General features: G+C 42.2%; 2 protein-coding genes across 3 annotated transcripts in view; both read left to right on the top strand.

Moving 5' to 3' along the window:
• The first annotated feature begins 2,591 nt into the window (after nucleotides 1-2,591).
• tsnax (translin-associated factor X) lies at nucleotides 2,592-9,725 on the top strand. The gene is made up of 6 exons (XM_047604056.1): nucleotides 2,592-2,911; nucleotides 3,874-3,963; nucleotides 4,075-4,189; nucleotides 4,455-4,585; nucleotides 7,629-7,750; nucleotides 9,150-9,725. Exons 1-6 carry the CDS (start codon nucleotides 2,896-2,898, stop codon nucleotides 9,525-9,527), a joined length of 852 nt encoding a protein of 283 aa, XP_047460012.1. The 5' UTR covers nucleotides 2,592-2,895; the 3' UTR covers nucleotides 9,528-9,725.
• A 2,021-nt stretch (nucleotides 9,726-11,746) lies between these two features.
• Nucleotides 11,747-21,666, top strand: part of disc1 (DISC1 scaffold protein) — a 41,374-nt gene continuing 31,454 nt past the window's right edge. Inside the window, exons 1-6 of one of the 2 annotated variants that reach the window (XR_007114002.1) lie at nucleotides 11,747-12,965; nucleotides 16,601-17,478; nucleotides 18,296-18,365; nucleotides 19,796-19,952; nucleotides 20,419-20,515; nucleotides 20,867-21,099. Coding sequence is in view for 1 of the 2 variants with exons in the window: in XM_047603303.1 (XP_047459259.1) it covers nucleotides 12,896-12,965; nucleotides 16,601-17,478; nucleotides 18,296-18,365; nucleotides 19,796-19,952; nucleotides 20,419-20,515; nucleotides 20,867-21,099 (1,505 nt within the window). In the remaining variant the exon portion in view is untranslated. The remainder of the gene's footprint in view (nucleotides 12,966-16,600; nucleotides 17,479-18,295; nucleotides 18,366-19,795; nucleotides 19,953-20,418; nucleotides 20,516-20,866; nucleotides 21,100-21,666) is intronic. The other variant, XM_047603303.1, reaches the window with a different exon arrangement.

The raw sequence follows: 21,666 nt of genomic DNA, 5'->3' as shown, positions 1-21,666 counted from the left end.
GAATTAAAATAAGTGAATAATACAGAACAAAAATGAAATTGCTGTGAAATTAAATAGATGTAAAACTAATAACCAAACAACTGTGTGCAAATATGTAAAAAAAAAAAGAAAAGAAAAAGAAGAGTGTTACCTGTCACATGGAACAGCCGGACGGCTTGAGGCAGGAAAGATTTCCTGTAACGTTCTTTGTCTGAGACATAGAGAGGAGACTCGTGCTCCGTTGTCTGTCTGTTGTGTGGTTGTGTGGTTTTGTGGTACAGAGGGTGGTCAGGGTTATCCATGCTTGATAATAGTTTGTTTAGTGTCCTTCTCTCCACCACCACTTCAAAAGTTTCCTGTGTGCAGCCAGTGATAGATACTTGATTCATCCCGTGGGGAGTTTGGTATCCAGTCGCAACATTACACAAAGACAGGATGAATCACAGTCAGCAAAAGTGTCAATATATATATATGTACAATGCAATAATATTGATATGAAGGTAAGTGGTATAGCTGTATAGACATGGTGTACAGTATATAACAAGATATATATGAGATAATGTAGTTGATGAAAGTTGATTGTGGGGTGGCCATGTCTGGGATACGGGGCTTTATGTCGACTGGACCCATGAAGACATGGTTGAAAAAAAAAAAATGCATTTATTAATTTGTGTGCCTGTTTTTAAATTGCAAATTTGTTTTTTGTTTTTAAATGTTTTTGGGAAGCACTTTGTAATGTCGATTTGATAAGTGCGATACTGATGTAGATGTTGGTATTATTATTTAATGATGCTTTATAGAGTTGTAAACTGTGATTCATTGTTATATGCGGAAATACCAAACAGTATAAAATATATCAAATAAGAACATTAATACCTCCAGTATATGAAATTATTCAGCAGTCTGAGGATATATGTTCTGCGTCACATCATTCACAAACTTATAAACAGACTCTTTAAAACCCTTAAAATCAATATGCAGCTTAAAGACACTCTCCTATAATATACATTTTTTAATGCACCTTTCTTCTGTTGTTATTTTTCATTATTTTTTATGCATTTGCAATAATATGTGAATATATGAGCCCTGTAGCTCCTGTTTACACTTACTATGTCTGCACTTCATCCACCTTATTCACTTTATTCTTACCACCATGATTATATCTTCTATAGCGTGGTTTTTGTATTTGTATTTTATGTATTGCTCTATTTTTTGTTTCTTTAAAAGTGTCTTGTTTACCAAACTCATATGTTCCTTAAATTTCCCCCCAGGAACAGATAAAGTTTTCTGAATCTGAATCTTTTTAGGAATGGGATGATTTAGCAAACCTACTGTACATGTTTATGTTCTTCCTATCTTTGCATTTGAAGTTATAAACTTATTATTTATTTATTTTTCGTTCACTTATATTTGATGAAAGTTCACAGATATATGCAGAAGAGATAATAAGACATAACATTCCTTTTATTTTGGCAGCCCCCGGTTATTTCAAACAAATGATGAAGACCATAACCTTCACGAAGCTAAGATTAGGTGCGGACTGTTTTGTTAAAATGAATTGGTGTGCTAAAATAAGCATCGTTTGTGGAAAATGTGTCCTCATAAGCATTTCATGGCAAGGGAATTGGAAAAAGAGAGAGAAAGTTCAATTGTACGAGCTCGAGTGGAGCGCTTGAAGGCATCTTAAGTCAACGTCAGTCATAATGTGTCGTGCCCTCATTCCTGGCTCGCATTTGTGAAATTCCTTCCACGCAACAAAAGAATAATTTGCTCCGAGACCTTGCCGCTCTTATGATAGGACTGGTCAGTTAGTTAGTGTGCAGTCTCTGCGGCTCATGGATTAAACCGGACCACTGGGATACATATTGTAATACATTGGAATTAGATTACATATCCAATGAAGCATGTTGATATAAATATGTCATTACATACATTGCTGTGGTCTGTCACTTGTCAGACTGACAAGTGAAACGTGTTCCTGAAAGCCAGGGTGCGCTGTGCAGAGGCAAAGTCAATCTCAACTTGGCACCAGTCGTGTGGCACGTACACAGTCTACAAGAGTCCCCGGAGAGAGGAGTAATCTGATCAAGAAAGGTTGAATGATACATACTTTAATAGCAACAAATGACACAGGCCGGCCTAGGATGGCATGGCGGAGATGGGTAGTTGATGACAAGCTGATACATCTGTGTTTAAGCCGCAAAAGAAAGTATTTTAACTGCAAGGGCGGACCCACTGGATACGTTTAGCGCAGGGACATGGCTATTATTAGAAGATACAACATCTGCAAGAATCATCACCCTGCATGCGTTTTCTAAAATAAATTAAAAAAAATTTAAAAAGTGCATACAATACAAATCCTTACATTTCATGATGAGCTTCGCACATGACAACAAATGACATGACATCAATTATATGCAGTTGTTTACTGTAATTGAAATTATTTGTAACATTATTTAAAAATTAAGTAGGGTAAATTTGGCTTCAGCAAACCTAAAAAAACGCTTTATTAAAAAGAAGGAACGCAACTATCGCGCCATGTGACTACATCTCCCATAGTGCACCTCGTTTCATTTCCTGCTACGTATGTATATAGCGCATAAGCCCCTGTGTAGAGAGACAGGGCCTCCGCGTTAATGCCTGTCTGTAAAAACACACACACAAACGTGTTTTCTTACGCTTAGAAGCGTATTTAAAATTTTCTTGGTTTTATTATCATCACTCGGGGATGGTCGCTTTTCTGAAAAGCTTAGCTGCTTTGTCTTATGATTTATGTATGAACGAAAACAAGTGAAATACTTGGATTTGTTACATTTGCTTGGCAGCACCTAGACACCAGTGGCTAAAAACAGCTTGAATACAACCAAAAACCAGCCTAAACATTTATTAAAAACAATAAATTGCAACACAGAAGGCATGAATAAGCGCGAAGGTAAGACCGGCATTTGTGACTTAACTAAAATCCTTTAATCTTTCCGTGTTGCATGAAACGAAAAGTTAACTGTTGGCTAAAAACACAGATGTTAAAGAGGTAGCAGCATGCTCAGCGATAAAGGCTTAATTAAGTTGCAGCTATGATATACTCATATATTTAACCTAACAGTCTCGCAAATACACCGCAGACTGTTTGCACCTGTCTATGGTTGGTCATATTAGAGCAAATCAAATGTATTAAATATTTTTTAATTGTAACGCTAATAATGTGGTGGTCTTTTCCTTTTTGAAGTTGTCTAACAGTCAATCTCCCCAAATGTAGTTAGTTAATTATCATAAATGACCAAATACGCTGAAATATGTGACTTTCTGTTTTTTTTTTCTTTTAAGTGGACCGATCATAGCATTCAGATAAGCTATCAGTGAACTTCCATCATCTGCTTCGTTTTTCTTTAATCAAAGAGGTTGTGCTGTGATATATCATTACACTACTATTAGTGTAGCTAAGTTATGTTGATTCTTTTTATCTTAAATTAATAGTATGTTAAACATATAAATATAATCCTATAGTTTTTTTCATTGTAAATAGTCCGACTTAAAATAACGGCAGTGACTTCAGATTAAACAATACAGTCAAAGTCAATTTCTTCACGTACAAACATACAAAAGAATCCAAAAAAATGCTTCTTACTAGTGCACAGCAGTGAAGACATTTACTAGCATTGAAAAAGCAAGAAAATGGAATAATACAATGAGGACTTTGCAGTGTATATGTAGACGTAGCAGTATAAGTTTTTCTGTGTGAGGTAGAGTCTAAGCAAACTGAACGCAAACCGGCACAGTGTCCCTTTAGTTTGACATCATCTCTTTATATAAAATGACGACAACCAAAGGCATTTACTACTAATATGTAGCACAAACTTGCATTGTCACACATTTTTGTTTACTGTGTTGCCCCAGGTGAAGGATGTTCACTGAGAAATGCTGATTCAGCGCAGGAGCTAGATACGAGTGCCAACCTGTCATCGTCTGTCATCGCTGCCTTCAAAGGTAATTGCGATTGTGTAATTGCACTTGAGAGCGCATTGTTCTCTTCATGTGGTTGGTGATTTATTAAGAAATCCATTTTCAAACCTTTTCTTTCTGTCTCTTTTTAAAAAGTTTTTCAGAAGGAGCTCGACACCAAACATGACAAATATGAGCGTCTTGTTAAGATCAGCCGAGATGTCACCATCGAAAGCAAAAGAACCATTTTTCTTTTGCATAGAGTGACCAAGTAAGTTGCTACAATGTTACTCTTTACTCCTCTTTGTGAAAAATAAATAAATGTGAAGAAATATTTCATTTTGTGGATCGTCCATATTGGCTCAGCCTCTACCAGCATTCAGATGAGGTTTTGGCAAAGACACAATGATGCCTTGCCATAACAGTGTCAGTAAGTTAACTCAAAGGTTCATCTGCGTTCGTGCTCTGATTCCTAGCGAAAGTAAACAAGTAAATATTCCTCCTGTGTCTGACATCTGTTTTCTTCGGGTGTGAAGTGTACCGGATACAGAGGATGTTCTCATCGAGGCGGAAGGAAAACTGGACGTTGTCAGACAGAAGATTGGTCTGATTGCCGAAGAGCTGAGAGGAGAGGATATTCATCAGTTTCACAGAGCTTTCACTCCAGGTGAGTAGCTATGTGCCTTGGAAATAAAGCAGACGGCCCTTTAATGAGCTTCATCATGTGATATTTTAGGGTATCTTGCAGAAGAATGTGTGCAAAAATAGGCAAAGCCAGACTGTCAGAAATACAACAGTACACAGTACTTTAAGTAATGATATTACATGTATACAATACATTTGGAATAAGCATCTCCTTTGCGGTTTTAATGTTTTGCAGTGGTTTACCACACACACACCCTTGCCTGTTTACTAGCAAGGATGGAGCTGCAGGCACAAAAGAAAAGCCAACATTTCTGCATGTGAGAAGAAACGTACATGGTTAAACATTTGACTTGAATCCAAATAGGGTTGATAGTGGGATCCAACAAATCTTCCACCAGTGGAAAAGGAAAAAAAAATCCTACTTTGATGCTCCGAAGTCAAATGGTAAAAGCTGCTCCAGCTCTGTTAAACAGAGCATCCATAGCCACGCATTTCTCTGCATGGTGTTGAGAGGCTTTACACAAACGAGATAAAAGAGCTCCAGTGTGATTTCTCCCTTCAGATCTTTTTGTGCACCGTAGTTGTTAGAGGTGGGTATTGGCAAGGACTTTGCGATACGATACGTATCACGATACTTGAGTCACGATACGATTCATTATTACGATATTGCGATATTCTACATAATTCACTTAGAAGTTTTAAATGCAGCTTAAAATACACGTTGATTGAGCCTGGACTCGCTGCACGAGCTCTTTTGATAATCTTGGCTGGAGAAGAAGTCGGGGTCGCAATAAACTCTGTAAAAGAGAAACAAGTTCCTGCACAGCACATAATATAAAACCGTAATAACTCAAGAAGATTTGTGAGAAAACTGTGAACGCTGCACAGGTTGCCAGTCGGTCTGTTTGAGCTTTGCTTGTGGTGTGTTGTCAAGTCACTGATAGTGAGAGAGCGTGACCTTGATACAGGCCTGGATATGATAGACACACCCTCTGATAAAGTTGTTTTCCCGCTACCATCAATACCAGTTTTTGTTGGCGTAGCCATAATGTCTGCGGACTCCGGAGAAAAAAAACATTACTGGGAGCGAGGGTGAGCTGTTATCTAGCAGCTGGGGAAGTCATTTTTAGATTGTGGTCACTCAGGAATCACCGCTGCATCCTCCGCGACGTGACCAGTGGCAGTTCCCACCAATTAGACGTTACATTTTTTTCCCCCATTTTTACCGTCGTTATTAGATTGAGCCTGGACTCGCTGCACGAGCTCTCGTGATAATCTTGGCTGGAGAAGAAGTCTCCAGGCATGTGTAATGGCTCTGTTTTGTTTTGTTTTTTTTTTTAAAGAAGGGCCATCAGAGATGTAGTGGGCTGAATGTGAACGTAATTGGTGCTGATAACAGGGCGGTGCGGCTCTTTGATAAGCTCTTTAGCTTGACCCAGCTACGAGCTCTGAGATAGTGCAAACATTTAGTTGTGGGACTTTTCCCATGGTTCACCTGCAGCTCAGTGAGCCGCTCTGTGGACAAACATTAACCAGGATTCTCAGTACACAAGTTTTATCATATTCCAAACCTCCAACATACAGTAATCGAGACTGTTTTTTTTTTTTTTTTTGTGCATCTGATCCCGTCAGGCTGCGCAAACACGTTCCAGCTGCAGTGCCAGTAACATCTCACTAATTTCCAGTCAGTTTTGCCTGAGTCATTGTTTTGACATCGTGTCCAGTCAGTTTTTTTTTTTTTTCCTTTTTGTGGGAGTCACTGACCAAAGGTAACCGCTGCTTCGGCGTAAATAACACGATCAGCTCCTGGCAGTAAACTCAGGAACTGAACTTCGCCTGCCTGCCTCAAAGCCAGAGTAACCTTTTCATGTCACATCCTGTCTGCCTCAGACCGTTGTATTCTCTCTAAGCCAGTGGGAGGGAGATGTTTGTAGAAGTTTAAAATGTTGACAAAGGTCCTCGAATAAAGACTGGAGGGGGAGTTTGAGTACAATGCATGACAACACATACACCTATAGGGCATAACATTATGACCACCTTCAAAATATTGTGTATGTCTCTACCAGAGAGTGGACATGGATCATGCATCCTGTGGTGTCTGGAAACACAGTGTGGATAGTGGGGAGCCTTTGAGTCTGTGGATCATCCCACAGATACTTGATCAGTTTGGGATCTAGTGAATTTGGAGGGCAGGTCAACACCTTGTGCTGTTCCTCGTGTCACAAAATGGTTAATTTCCTTCTCCTGTCAGTGGTTTTAATGTTGTGGCTGATCACCGCGCGAATGACTGAATAGGCATAAAAGAACTTTTCAGGGTCTTTAATGCTTCATAATAACCATTAAAGCCTAGGCATAAATAATAGGAGCGGTACGACATGGGTGGGAGGCGAAAGAGGCTTGTGGTTAGCTGGCGGTTTTAGGAAATCAAAGACTCAGGCAGCAGGAATGCGACTGAAAGCACAGACAGAAAGCTGCTCGTTCCGCTGGCTTTGACTCGCGTAAATGTTTTCGCAATTTGAGTGAAACCCAAATTAGAGCAGTGAAAGTCATTCAGAGGGAATTGGAGGTGAAGCATCAAACTCCTGCCTGCTCTGCGTGGCTCATTGTAATCCGCCACGGTGGAGATAGGAGGAGGCCCCTTTGAAGTTCAATTGGCGCTCCAAAAGTAAACTTCAGACACAAAGTCTTCCGTCCTGTGATTATTTGATTGTTGTTTACTCAGGGGCAGAAAACAAATGAGGGGTCATCTCAGCCCGCGGCCAGAAGTGACCGCTGTTGTTCTATCAAAAGGCTGAGACAGGAAACAGCTTTTATTTGAATCATTATCTACATCTGTGATCTATACTGTGCAGATACCTTCCAGTGTTTACACTCTTTATTCGCTGTCCTCGTTTAATGCACAGTCGACCTTTTTGGTCACCCCTTTTGGGAAATTACAAACAAATGCGACGTCCACAGCCACCGCAGTTTACCTTCAGCAGCTTGACCAGTAGTCGAGTAGCAGAAGCATCTGGGCGCACGTGGAAACGTCTCGTTGTGATTCATTTTTCATTTCCTCGCATTAGGGATTCAGGAATACGTGGAGGCCGTGTCTTTCCTGCACTACATCCGTCATCGCAGCCTTATCAGCCTGGAGGAAATCAATGCCAGACTGGTGTTCATGAGAACGGAGAAGGCAGATCCCAAGGTAAACTTAAACAAGATGCGAGGCGTCTCGTAAACAGACTGGTGAGAATCAATCAGCTGTGGTACGCGGCCTTGCTTTTTCGGTTTCAAACGGCAACATGAACTAAATTAATACGAATAGTGTGGTGGAAATTGACTGAAAGATATAGCACCCTGGACACACGAATAATCAAGCAAAACTGAAAGGTTTAGAGCCGGGGTCTGCAATGTTTTTCAGCTCAAGGGCCCATAAACTGATGCAGAGATTAAGTATGTGTTCTATATTAAACTTGGCCTGGACCTATTTATAAATCTACATTATTATTATCATTTTGCATTCACTATTGAACTGTATTCCTTTACTAAACTTAAAGATTTTTTTCTTGAAATATATATAAAAAATATCTAATCAACCAAAGATTTTGCGACGCCCCTGCAGTTCCTCCACAGACCCCCTGTTGAACACCTATGATTTAAAGTATGAGTATATTGTAGTTACAATAGGAGACCCCTACAACACCTCACCACACGAAGTAGCAGGGTGGATCTCACAGGTACAACAGAAAACATTTGTCTCTTGTAGCGTTCACAAAGCGTACAAAGCTTCCCACAGCGTACAAAGATGACCATAACTAAACTACATTCCTGTAACACAGAAATAGGAAAACGTCTCTTTTTACACCTATTCAGTGTCTCCTCTTCCGTCTTAGACACTCGAGTCCAGTAAATCATCAAGAAGGGGCTAAAAATAATCTAAACAGAAACACCATCTTTGTAACAGTAAGAAGAACAGAATGCAAACCATTCTTTGAATTAATGATCAATAGTTTGACACATTTTGGGAAATCTCACTGATTACGATTTAGATTGATTGTCTGCTTCCTACAGATGAAACTACAGACTGCAGCTTTTTAACTTAGCTTAGCTTAGCATAGCATGGAGCCCAGCCTTGTGCAAACATAAAATCTGTAGCTTTATATGTAATGTAGTGACACAGCTGCCGTCTTTTCCATTATAACTCTGCAAATAAGCATATTCACTTCAAAATATTTCCTTTCAAAGAGCTGATAAAGTGCACTGGTCTGTGCTGCAGGCACGGACATTATGTGTCATTATGGCATTTTATCTGCTCTCCCTGCTAGTTTCAAAGTCGATGGGTTTCTGTTGATGCAGAAGAAAATTGTTCAAGCCATCAGTATTTTTCAGTAAAAGCATCACCGTGCTTCGGAAAGAATGGACTCTGCTTACTTTAGGTCTGGGAATTTTATCAGAGGCACAGGCACATTTTGTAAATAATCTCGTCTACGTGAATCTTGTGTATAAATCTTTCTCGGAAAAGAATTTCCAAACTGTGCCGCATAGTTTTCTTTCTTTTTTTTTTTTTTTTACTTTGATGCGTCATCTCCCCTTTTCATCTCGAGGGCTCGTCTGAAGCCGCACCGGAGGGAACCCAGGTCCTGACCTTCCAGGTGACGCCGTCCGACTACCTGCTGGGCGTGGCCGACCTGACGGGGGAGCTGATGCGGATGTGCATCAGCAGCGTGGGCAACGGCGACATCGACACGCCCTTCCAGCTCAGCATGTTCCTGCGGCAGATCCACGACGGCTTCTCCTACATCGGCAACACGGGCCCCTACGAGGTGTCCAAGAAGCTGCACACGCTGCGGCAGAGCCTGGGCAAGGTGGAGGACGCCTGCTACGCCCTGCGCGTCCGAGGCTCGGAGATCCCCAAACACATGCTGGCGGACGTCTTCTCCAGCAGGACCACACTCATCGACCCGGAGGAGGGAGTGGTTTAATCCTGCTCTGTGGTGTCATTGTCTGCTTCGGTTTCATGTTTGTATGCCTTTTTAATGGGATTTGACAGATATTTCGTGACATGCTTGTTTTTATTACAACAACAGCCTTACAGTAGACAATGGACTTTTTTTTTCTTCCTTTGATAAAGATCTGATGACTTCAGTTGTTTTGCATGAATAAAAGTTCTGTGCCAAATATGCCATGCTCTCCCAGACTTTAAGCTGCTTTGATAATGTGTGTGTTTATTTTCTGTCTCTGCCCTCCCCTCTCTCTCTATCACACGCAGATAATCTAAGGTAAAACCATTGGCCGCCCTCACTCTGTGCATTCTGTGTGGAGGAGGAACATGTGACCTTTGCACGTTGCACGTCCCTATTCTGTGCCAGGCGCAACACACACACACACACACACACAAAACAACCCCTCGCCTCCTCGGCCTGCCCTCTTTTAAACAGTCCGCGCCACGCTGCGATGACGTGAATTCAAAGTAAGGAGAAAGCGGAGGAATATTCCCGGCAGAGGACCGATATCCCCCCTCCACCTGATGGTGTTTATCATTGCCGTCCAGATGGATGTTTGGGGCTGTGAGAAACAGGCCTCCTGTGTTTGTGGATGGCCCACAGTATAATGACTGTTTAATCTGCTATCAGTCATAGATGCTTCCAGTCATGTTGGGCGGCCTCAGAGAAAGTATGACTCAACGTGATTCCAACCTTCACGACGCGTTCGACTAAATCCGCTTTGCACAAGAATAGTCTTTATTTGCGTCTCTTCAGATTCTTTTTTTTTTGTTCCTCCTGACGTTGACTGACAGGGAGACTGGACCGGCATCATAATTTAAGTCTGCCACCTGCTGGTGAACTGGAGTACTACACATTTTTACATGCTCACGATCTCGAATAGTATCATGAAATATTTATGTTTCAAAAGGCGTGACTGCAATAACTACACAAACAAATATAAATTATATTTATTTTGTTTATTGTTTAAAAGAAAAACCTAATTCTTGACAGTCAAAGTCAACAAATAACAATGTGTTCAAAACAGTACAAAAAATACATAAACCATCACATCATCAAATTAATATTTACTATTATATAGATATAGATATAGAGATATACTTAGATAGCTTTAACTTGGAATAAATTCTTGGTTCAACTGGGAGAAAGACCAGTTTGCATTTATACTTCTGTTATCAAACTCCATGAAATAATCTAGCTGACGTTTAAATGTGATGCCATTTGTATATATAATGTTCTAATATTGTAATTCTTATGAATCAATTGAAATAAAAGTAATGTTTTTCAGTGAAAAAACGTAAGTATACAACTTAAATATGGATGAAACTAAACTAACAGAAGACATAAATCATGCAGATACTTCTGAGAATGATGAAAAGCTGATAAACTTCCTGCACAAACAAACAAACAAACAAAAAAATCTGAAACATTAACTAAAGGATGACAAGTGGAATTCAACTTTATATCTTAATGTGCTTAAAGCCTGACATCTACTGGTGAAAGCAGGATACTTCCGCACATCTACACATGCATATAAACCACAGACAAAGACCAACATAATAATGTTCCAGTGAAATTTTCTTTCCAAATGCATGAAAAGCTTCATTTCTCCACTTGAGGTCACTCACAATTCACATTGTTGTGGGTAAAGCAGGATTATATTTCATGCGGATGTTTCACTTTGCCATTACAGGCCATCCTGGATGAGGGGTACATTTTTCAGTGAGATGCAATGAGCTAAAAAAGCCCATTGCTGGTCTGTGGGGGACCAGATATATTGGGCCTTACCCGGGGAACTGCACTGTTAGTGATGGGTAGTTCATCCTGTTTCTGAAATAAGATTTTCACCCTTTTCTCACAAACATTTTTCATAGTAGACATTTTGACTTGGCTCAGTTCAGATAATGTAACAACAGTGATTAGTGACATGAAAGTAGTTCATTCAACTTTAGGTCTACATTTCTTCCCCAGAGAAGTCTAACGGGTTAATATTCACATCCTTTTAATTTAACATGTCTCATCTTTATCGGTGTAAAAATGATCTCTCTCCTCCCTAAAAAACCCTGGGAGGCTTATGCACAAAGGGCCGTGTTTTCTTTTCATAAACCAGTGCCAGTATTTTCCTAGACACCAAACATCCTACATGTGACTTGAGTTTCTGTCCAGAGAAGACAGCTTTTTTTTTTTTTTTTAAATCCCTTGCTGTATTTTATTATGTGCTTCAAATCTTTAATAGTGTGCAGGTGACCTCATTTTACGTGGGAGGCCTTGTAGCCTCTTTTACCCTTTTCTGGATGCGGCAAGTGAGAGCTGCTTCTCTAGGGAACTGAGTTTCTTTTTCTTTTCTTTTTTTCTTTTTTATCGCTGTCGATCAGCCCAACCAGCAGAATGAAAGGAGCTTTTGGATGTGTGGGTGAGGAGGGGGGGTGAAAAGACTAAGCTCTATGTGGGGTCCGTACAGTTTTGTTCTCATCGTGGATTCCCTCAGTGCAGAAACAAAGGGGCGTTTTAGGTAGACGCGTCTATGTGTGTCACAGGTTTCTAATGTGCATCATTAACGTCTTAGTGTTTTGCGCATAGATAATTATTTTGCATATGTAGCAGGGACGTTTTGATCTAGATTACAGTAAAATAACATAACAGACCCTGGGCATCTTAAAATAGCAGATGTTTATGCGACTTTGTGAGTTGGAGAGCTTTTACATGAAAGCATGCGTAAATGTGAAGAGTAGCGGCGTGCCATCAGCTGCAGCATTCAGATTTCAGAGGCAGTCCGCTGTGGTTGTGAGGCGGTCTGAAGGAGTCTGGAGTCAAATTCCTGAACACGTAGGAGCTCCTCACGTTGCTCCGGCACGACGCACGACGCAGAGGCGCAGCGACTAATAACGGATTACCGATCAATTGATAGATGAGGCCACTTGTAGACGCGCACTCCTACTTCTTCTTGCCTGACTCGCCACCGTCGGATGTTTTCCTATTTATTTCCTAAAGAAAACGTGATGTGAAGACCATCTTTTCTCTCCAGACCGTCTGTTCGTGCGCAACGGAGCCCACTTGTTAGCAGCAGAGAAGAATCCGATCAAGACTCGTGCCGGTAAATGTTTATTGTGGACTGACAAAGGCGCGACAAACAGAAAAGGAAAGCGAGAGGCCGCTTTCAAAAGCTACTCCGAAGTGGAGTACAGAGAGAGAAAAAAATAACTGTCCACTTTTCCGCAACGGAAATGAGATCAGCCCCTCCGCTTGGCTCCGCTTCTCCTGAAAACATGGTCGGTGGAACTCCGCGTAATGCCGGGATCTGACTTTCCTTGACTTCTGAGTACGAGCAGCGTGTTATCCATGGGAAGATGTTTGCCGGGCTGATGGGTCTGGAGTGTCGCGGCAACTCCCTGCTTCCCCACTGCGAAGCCACTGAAGGTAAACATCAACATTTTCAGCTTCAGAGACAGAGAGGAGGGACGATGGCGTTGATAATAATGGCCGTCCAGGATTTTTTACAGGAGCTTTACGTCACTTTCAGATGATAAATAAGATAAAATAATAATAAGGATTATTTTAACAGAGAGTAATGGAGAATAGGCCTCTGGTCTTGGACAAGAATAGCACCAGTACTGGATCCTGTCATGACAAAGTTTCAGTTTGCATCCATAGCTGTGATTGACTTTAGCTGGTACAGTGTGTGACAGGCCCGCGCTGAAGGAAGAGGAGGATCACTCTGCTCTTTGACCAATATTAAGTCACATTTGCATTTTCTGGAAGATGACTGTAAAGGCTCCCAGTAACCCAGGTCATAGAGGTCAGAGGCTTCTCATCTGGTCAGCATCTTGGATGAGTTATGATGAGTTGTGTGAATGACTAAATACTGAACATATAGACGAACTGGAGGCAAGTTGTGTTAGTTGTGAGGTAGTAAGATGCCTATAAGCAGAATGATCCAATCCCCACTAAGACACAGATGTATAATGTTATTATAATTAAGCTGCGCTAATTCAGAGAACTTATTCTGTCTCGTTTGAGTTTGAAAATCCTCGTACAGTAACACGGCTTTGATATCACAACACACTGTCAGATCGACTTATATGGTTGGATTCTACATCAGGTATAGTTTCTGTGACCGATTTTGTTTTTCAGTTTCACTTCTTAACCCATTTTCTGACGTGTGTGACATTTTAATAAAGTCAAATAATAATCCACAACTGAAATGATCAAAAGTCTAAAAGCAATTTTCACAATTGTTGTGAAACTAACCAGCTTCCTTTTTATCCATCGATCGCTGCGAGCATTTCAACTGCTATATTTTGGTCTTAGAAAGTCTATTTAAAAGTACAAGCCGTATGTATGCACCAAGATTTATGATTCTCCTGCGACCTTACAGGAAGTGCTGCTCTCAACACAGAGCAGAGATTCAAACTCGGAATGTGAAGCGGTGCGGCTGCGTTTCCTGACATCTAATACAGGGTTTTTTTCAGATCAGAGCCACATTAAGACCAACTCTCACTTCCCCTATTCCTGCCGCAGTGGTTGGTCACAAGTGACGAGGGGTTGCACATCTGCCGAGCACCCTGCTTCTCAGGAGGTTGCTGACATGAGGATCCGCCAGCATGTGTTTGTGTTAGTGTGTGTCTGAGGGTGCTGAGCTTGTTCCTCAAACGTTTGTGTTTTTATGAGATCCCCTGCATTCCTCTCCTCTTTGGCTGTAGCGCCGTCTGCAGCCAGTGGGACGCGGTGTTTAACCTAAGGGCTCTGAGGAGGGCCTCTTTAATCTCCGAAGGTAAATAATCTTGCCTCTTCTGGCTGAGACGCTTCGTTTTCTCTCCATTTCTTCACGGTTTCTTCGAACATTGGCGACTGGTTGAAGTGAGAACGCTGCTATTGTTACAGTCGGGTTGTTTCAACCTTGGTTGATGAACCATTTTTGGCCTCCTTTTGCTTATTTGCTTTTCCTGCCGGAATTCCTGCCTAACTATTTTAGCACAGGATGTAGCAAATAACACACGTCTGAAAAGGCTTCAGCTTGGACGTGGATGCACATACCAGTAGGCACACACACACACACACACACAATGAGCCCTGAGGCATTTCCTTCCCCTTTACTGGGAAGAGCCCTCTTTGTGCAATCGAAGTATGGCGAGGATACAGTAACACCATCAACAAGCACGTCTCCTTTCAACTCCAAGGGTCCGTATGATCGTCTTGACCACAGCAGATGGTGCTCGGTGTGCCGTTGTGTTTGCTACCTACGGGGAGCGTTGGGTTTCCTAAATTGGTTATGGAACAGTAGCCACGTCTGCAAAGAAAACACTAATGGAGCTGTGTGTAACCTGAGCTTTGGTGTGGGGGTCCCAGCACATAGAAAGATCTTATTGAATAGGGTCACCTACACACACACACACACACAACCTAATATCACTCTCACTAAAAATTCAGCCAGGCTTACATCCCAACTCTCCCTTAAGTGGTGTCTCTTCCTGTCTGGTCACATGGGATAGTTTCGGAGTGACATCACCGGAGGTCACTGGGTATTGAGCCGCAGGCTGTGGTCACGGTTTGTTTGATGCACTGCATTCTTGTTTTGACGCAGACACATCTTTACTCCCGCTGCAAAGCGTATCTTAATAACAGCTAATTATGCTACAGTGCAACGTCTCGTTTGCTCTTTTTATTAATGAAGCTTCGGCTGCGCTGTTAAGGTTTTCTAGTGTTTTCAGGCGTCACTGATCCCAGTGTCTCCAGCACAAAAGTGCCTGTGTGCCCCTGCGCGCCTGTGTCGTGTGCATGAGTGGGAAGAGAAAATTGAGAGCCAGACGTGAGGGAGCAGCGCAGCTGTACACAAAGGGGGCTGTTGATTCCCAACATTTCAGTCAGCCTCCTCCTCCTCTGAATCCTTCACATTATATGTTTTAATCGTGTGGGGCTGCAGCAGGTGCCTATCTCTGAACACAAACTGGCCTCTATCGGCCTGCTCCATTTTTACACCCAGTACTGTTTACACTTACAGTGCGTTCTCAAACTATCGCTGTTATAAAAGAAAAATAACAATGATTTCCTCAAACCCGCGTCCATCCATTTCTAATCCACTGGAAACAATGGATTTAGTCATAAAATACGCGTTGTTGAGTAAAATGAATTTAAAGCTGTGCTCATCAGTGTATTTGTATGATTAATTCTATCAAATTACTTGTAATGTAAAACCTTCCACATATTGTGAAAGGGGCCATTTGTTCCACTCGGTTCCATATATGGCAGCTGCTGTTTCTTGCAACAACAATAAAAGAAAAAAGTCTCCATAAATGTGTTATACATTATCTTCACTGCACCAAACCTTTACAAGGTAACAACTCGCTGCTGAATGCAATGAAGTATTTTAGCTGAGGAAGCAGATACTTATTCCAGATGTTGGTGTAGATCAGACTGGAGCTAAAAGGAGAGTGAATATTAGACTCAAATGCATAAACAGTCTAATAGTGGAATGTCGTGATTAGAGACATTTTTCAGTTTAGATAAATTTCTCTCAATTAAATCTTAGCATATGAGCACGTTTAGTGTGTTTAGTATGTTGTCACGGTATGATTTACACTCATTCACTTATATTTTGTCTGCACGCCTGCGGCAGGTTTCAGAAACGTGTTATCAAAGAGCCGTGTTTTCAAAGATAAACATGTTCAAATGTAACTTCAGGAAATATTGCTCATGTGACCACATTTCCACTGAGAGGCGGGTCTCAGCTCAAAAAATGACTGCGTGGCCTTGGTATTTCCCAACAGCTGGAGCAGAACCATGGGAACTGTCACACATCTGCCCGCCTTGTTTTTCATTCAGTTGGCAATGCGAGCCTTAGATGTGGAGTAGCGGGACTGAGTCAAAGCCTGTTTACTGTTCTTATGTCACACTGAGGGTGCAAACGATCTGCGGTTTCGCATTCTCGTTTAATTGGCACATTTAGCGTCGTGTTTCTCTGCCGTACAGTTAATCCTGCCAGTTGTATGAGCTCACACTTTATCTTCCTCGTGGGCCGTGTTGCCCAGATTAATGGTTAATCTCTGCATCGACAGGTGGCAGGGCATCGGGGACAGCTGGCAGCTCTGGTCGTAAGAGGCTCCACCGAAGACCAGGGTACATGAGGGGAGAGCAGACTAGGCTGCAGAGCACTACACATGAGGAGGAAGAGGAGGAGGAGGAGGAGGAGGACGACGGGAGGATCAATTGCACTCGTAATGGGAAATCTGGACGTCACACTGACCTCACTCAGCGGCTGAGTCTAACTCCTGCACTCAAAGAGTCCTTAATGAATCAGCAGCAGTCTGATAAAGTCACATGTAGCTCCTGGAACAGTAAGAGCGGCTGTGTTAACGGTACATCCAGCCATCTGGGTCAGTCCTCGCTGCCACAGAATGAACTCAGGTTAGGTCAGAGCCCGGCCCACCAGTCCTCAACAGAGGAGTCCTTTAACTCCAGCTTCAGTTTCATCCAGCAATCAATCAGCTCCAGCCAGAGGACATGCACAACCACTGCCACTTCGCCACTCCGGGAATCACAACCACTAAGTCCGACAACTAAAGCACATAACGTCCCTCACAGCAAACCAGAAACCTTATCCCTTGAGCACAGTTTCCCAAAGCAGTCAACTCCTGCCACAGCTCCAGGCAGCCAGGCGGACAGAGAGGAGCTGACGTTGGGTGGGAGGTTTTGGCGGGAATGTCTCTGGGGTGGCAAGGACGAGACGTCCCACCTGCCCGACTGTGACTCCAGATCTCTCGACATAGAGGTCACCTCCTCGCTGTCCGTGGACTCGGACACCGCCTCGGCCTCCTCCGTCACCTCCGGCTACGAGAGCGCCACACCCGCCTCGGAGCACGGCTGGGACAACCTGGTGAAGAAGTTCGAGGGCGTGCTGCAGGACTGCCTCCAAAACAACCGCACTCACACCAAGGTGGGTGTGACTGACGATCTTTTATTCCTAAGTATTAGTTAACCGCGCAAACAGGTCCAACCTCTAAAGACAAAAGCTGCTTTTCCCGCTGATGAGATGGTTCCACTCTCATATTTGAACAGGTGGCTAAATAGTAGATCACAACTAGCTAGCAACTGTTTCGCTTAGCATAAATTCTGGAAATGTAAGATCCCATTTAATATGTTTCCTTTCAATTTCAATTCTTTTTTAAAGTTGTAAAACTTTTTTAAAAAAGAAGGAGTTATTGTATATGTGTAGTCTCTCCTCGATTCTAGTCATTGTGCTAAGCTAAGCTAACTAAGCTCTTCGTGGTTTCCCAAAATGCTGAACTGTTGTATGAAGAGCAAGAACATACTAGAAAAGAAAAGTTCACATTTTTGTCAGGATAAACATTGCTTTACAAACTTTTGAATGCACACTTAAGATCTCTATCAGTCTTCAGCCCAACTCCTCCTTACTCCTTGGTGTAAACTGGTTTGAATGTTTTTCAAAAAAAGAAGGGGGAAAAAAAGGACATGCAACTCGATTTTATAAATAAAAAATCTTATTATTTTTCACTCTTTGGGGCCCTGCTCACCAAATTTAAAGACCAAACATGCTTACAGTGAATCTTAGTGCTGATGACAAAGTGTCACATCCGTCCCCCAACTTGCTGACCCAGTATCACTTTGAAATGACGGTCGTTGCACCCACACTCTGGCGACCGTTTGTAGAGCACTGCCCTATGGACCGACTGTTGGGTAACTCTGCTCTGTCTTCTGTCCGTCCGTCTGTCTGTCCGTGTCTCCCTTCTCAGATCGAGTCCATGATGTTGAAGTTGCAGAGACTCCAGCAGAAAGCCATCCTGGATGACGACTATGACGCAGGTGAACTTTCAGTTGAGCCGGTGCTTTAATAAGTAGGTCACTGCAGCTTTGAGGCTGGTGAGATGCTGTCGATGTCGCTGATCAGTTGAGCGTTTGCGCTGAGCTAACAGATGTTTGCGTCCTGTAAATGTTTCACTCTCATCATCTTTTAGTAAAGTTGGCATATTGGAAAGAGCCCCCCCTCCATATGGCGTCTCACCGACATGTTATGATCCAGACATTTATCAAATTGGACGCCTGTGTTTAAGATTTTGCCTTTATTAGATTTCCTGCTAATTAGTTGTGGATCATACTGAGGTGTTTGATAAAGCGTGAGCTGAACACATGGTTTGTTGTTCCCTTATTGTCTCATACCTCCTGGTGAATTAAATAATTAGAAAATCCTCAATATGTTCTTGCAGTTTGAGGATACTTGGACAGTGGAGTAAAACTCTTATTTATTCATTTTTAATTAGTTTTTGTAATGAGCTAAAAGTTCAGAAAGAATAGTTCTGGTCCTTTGTATTTCAATCTTAAAAACAACAGAAAAGAGCAAATTAATTCCAAATGTATTTACAAGTAAACTTAACCAGGCACTTATTCATGTTTCAGGAATTCACACGGTTTTTTATTTAAATATTGCATGGGAAAGAACTGACAAGTCCTCAGTCCTAACAAATGTAACCTGCTCTTTATTATGAGCCTGTCTCCAGATAGAACGGCATTCATTTAAACCCCCGTTTGACCTAAAAACATTTTTCTGGATGACCTGAGGAGAGTTTATTTTCCAAAGAAGTCCGTAGTCTGACCCATTTCTTGAACCTTGTGACATACATCTGCAGTTGGCGTCTGTGGATCTGTTTGGAGGCAGTAATTATTTGGGTCAGTGCGGATTCTCCGTTGGCCTTTCGATGCATCACCAGCCTCCCTCTGACATTTTAAACTCTGACGGAGACGTCCTCGTCCACCCGTGTTAACGTTTTTTTTCTGTTTTGCCTCAAAAGCTTAAGATTTCCTTGAAATGCTCACATTCTTCCAGCCGACGGTTGTTTTCTGTGAACTTAACCAGAGAGGGCCAGTACCTTAAGTTCATATCTTTACGTTACATTATAAACTAGAACAAACAAGAAGAACCAAAAAATGTACCATTTAAATGAGAGGAATTCTTATAAACATCAAGAATTGATCAGTTCAGACAGATGTTTTCCCTTGTAAGTTGCTTCTAGTTAACCAATAAGTAGGTAATTGAATAAGGGCCGATGAGTGCGCGGTCATGTTATTGGAGCAAATGTAGTCAGTAAGTAGATTTATGTATAGACGCGACAGGGCAGGATCTGGCTACATGGAGATCTGAAGCTGCCACATTGACTTGAAACTAGCTGCTGATGGCTGAAGCTGTTTAGCAAATGTTTCGCAGATGTTGTTCAGCGTGTGTGCGTGTTTGTGTACAGCGGAGCGCTTTGGAAAAAAGCTGGAGGAGCTGTGCAGGGAGCGAGGAGCTCTGAAGATGGGCTTACCCTCCAGACAGCCCAGCGTGGCGCTGTTCCTCGAGAGGCTCAGACAGGTGGTGCACAGCGCCCTCCAGAGGGCAGACTGCAGCCGGCGCAGGTCAGTCACACAACAATGGTAGTAATGTTTTACTGAGAACAGTTTTACATTTAAGTAAAGCTAAAGGTATTATTTGATAATAATAATTTAATGTTCTGACTGATTTATTTAAAAAGAATTTAACCTTTTGTTTTCTGAACAACGCTTTAGTACAGTGTTGTAGCTCAGAGGAATGTGGGAGAGCCCTCAAAAATAGCTTTTGTCAAAGGAAGGAAATCAGGTGGGGCCTGTCCAGAGGGTATCCTGAAGAAATGTAACCTAAAGCTTATGGAGCCACGTTCATGTTTTCAATAACTGTACAGGAAACAGGACAAAAACATGCCGTCCGAAGAAAGGACATCACCTCTATAGCGAGGCATTAGCATCCTAGTGCATAGAGCCGCTATAATGTCCTCTTTGATGGATGAAAGATATTGTATAGAGTAGTAAAGCTTGTTGTTGTGTCCTTGCATGGCTGCTCGGGCAGGGAGGGTGCGGAGCCTGATGCAGGGGAGCGGCCCGACTCAACGCAGGGGCCTCTGCAGCGAAGAGAACGTCTGACTCAAGAGAAGCGGCTGGTGGAGGTGAAGTCGGCTCACATCATGTCACTTTGTGTAGCGTGCGTGTGTCTCGGGGCTTGCCTTACATATCATCCCTCGGAGTATTAAATTCTCATGCATGAAAAGTGAATGAATTCTCTTTAAATATGAAGGGTTTTCACCAATATTTAATGTGCTATGTAAGTAGTAATGAATTATTACAGAATAATTATGATAAACGAGAATAATTCAGAGAGAGATATAAGGTTGTCTGCATTTCTATTACAAATTACGCATTTGAATATGATGCTAAATGTACTTTTTGAATTGCAACCGTTTTATGTCCGGCACACACATTTAATTGGTGTAAACCTTAAAATCTGCCACTAAAAAAAGGAGGAGATTGCGGAGCTGCAGCAGAGGCTGGAGGAGCTGAAGGACCGCAGTCGATGCCTGGAACAGCAGATCCAGCAGGAGGAGCAGCAGGCGGAGGCTGAGGAGCTGGAGGGCTCAGTGCTGAGGAGCTGCACCGTGGCCCAGCTCTGGGACATGAGCCGAACCCTGCAGGACCTCGTCACGTCGGAAAACCGCACACAGATCTCCGTCTCTCCTCCACCCTCCATGCTCAGGTCAGTGCGCAGACTATGTCACCCCGCTTCTTCTTCTTCCTACAGCTTCTTTGCATATCAATGAAACTGACATGCGGTTGAGGAAAGACACACAAAGTATTACCCTTTAAACATATTTCATAAACTGTAGATTTAGTCCTGTTGAGGTATATTTCATGGGATATTTTTGGGTCAGACCTTTTTCTTTTAATCAATCAGTGTTAATTAAATATTACACACACAAACACAAAGCTCCAGATAATTAATGAGTCAAACCTGCTGTTTCCTGGCACAGGACTGGAGTAAGTGAAAATTGCAAATCTGTGCGTAAAATTAATCTAAACCAAAAAAAAAAACAACTTCACTTCACACATCTGGACCCTTTACCGGCCGCTGGCGTTTCCTGGAAGCTTTCTGTACATTTTCCAGAGAAAGCGTGCAAATGCATGTGGAAAATGGCGATTGCGCTCCACACAGGGTGGTGAAGAAACAGTTTCGCACCTTACACATTTACATTTTACACCTTAGCGTGGTCCCAGTTCCACTCGGCCACTAAACTAGACTACAGTTAATTGGTTGAACCTGAAA

This window comes from Mugil cephalus, chromosome 13 (assembly GCF_022458985.1).
Source record: "Mugil cephalus isolate CIBA_MC_2020 chromosome 13, CIBA_Mcephalus_1.1, whole genome shotgun sequence".
In the NCBI taxonomy this organism is placed as follows: Eukaryota; Metazoa; Chordata; class Actinopteri; order Mugiliformes; family Mugilidae; genus Mugil; species Mugil cephalus.
Note: the sequence above shows the minus strand (reverse complement) of the source record. Positions and strands in the feature narration are given on the sequence as shown.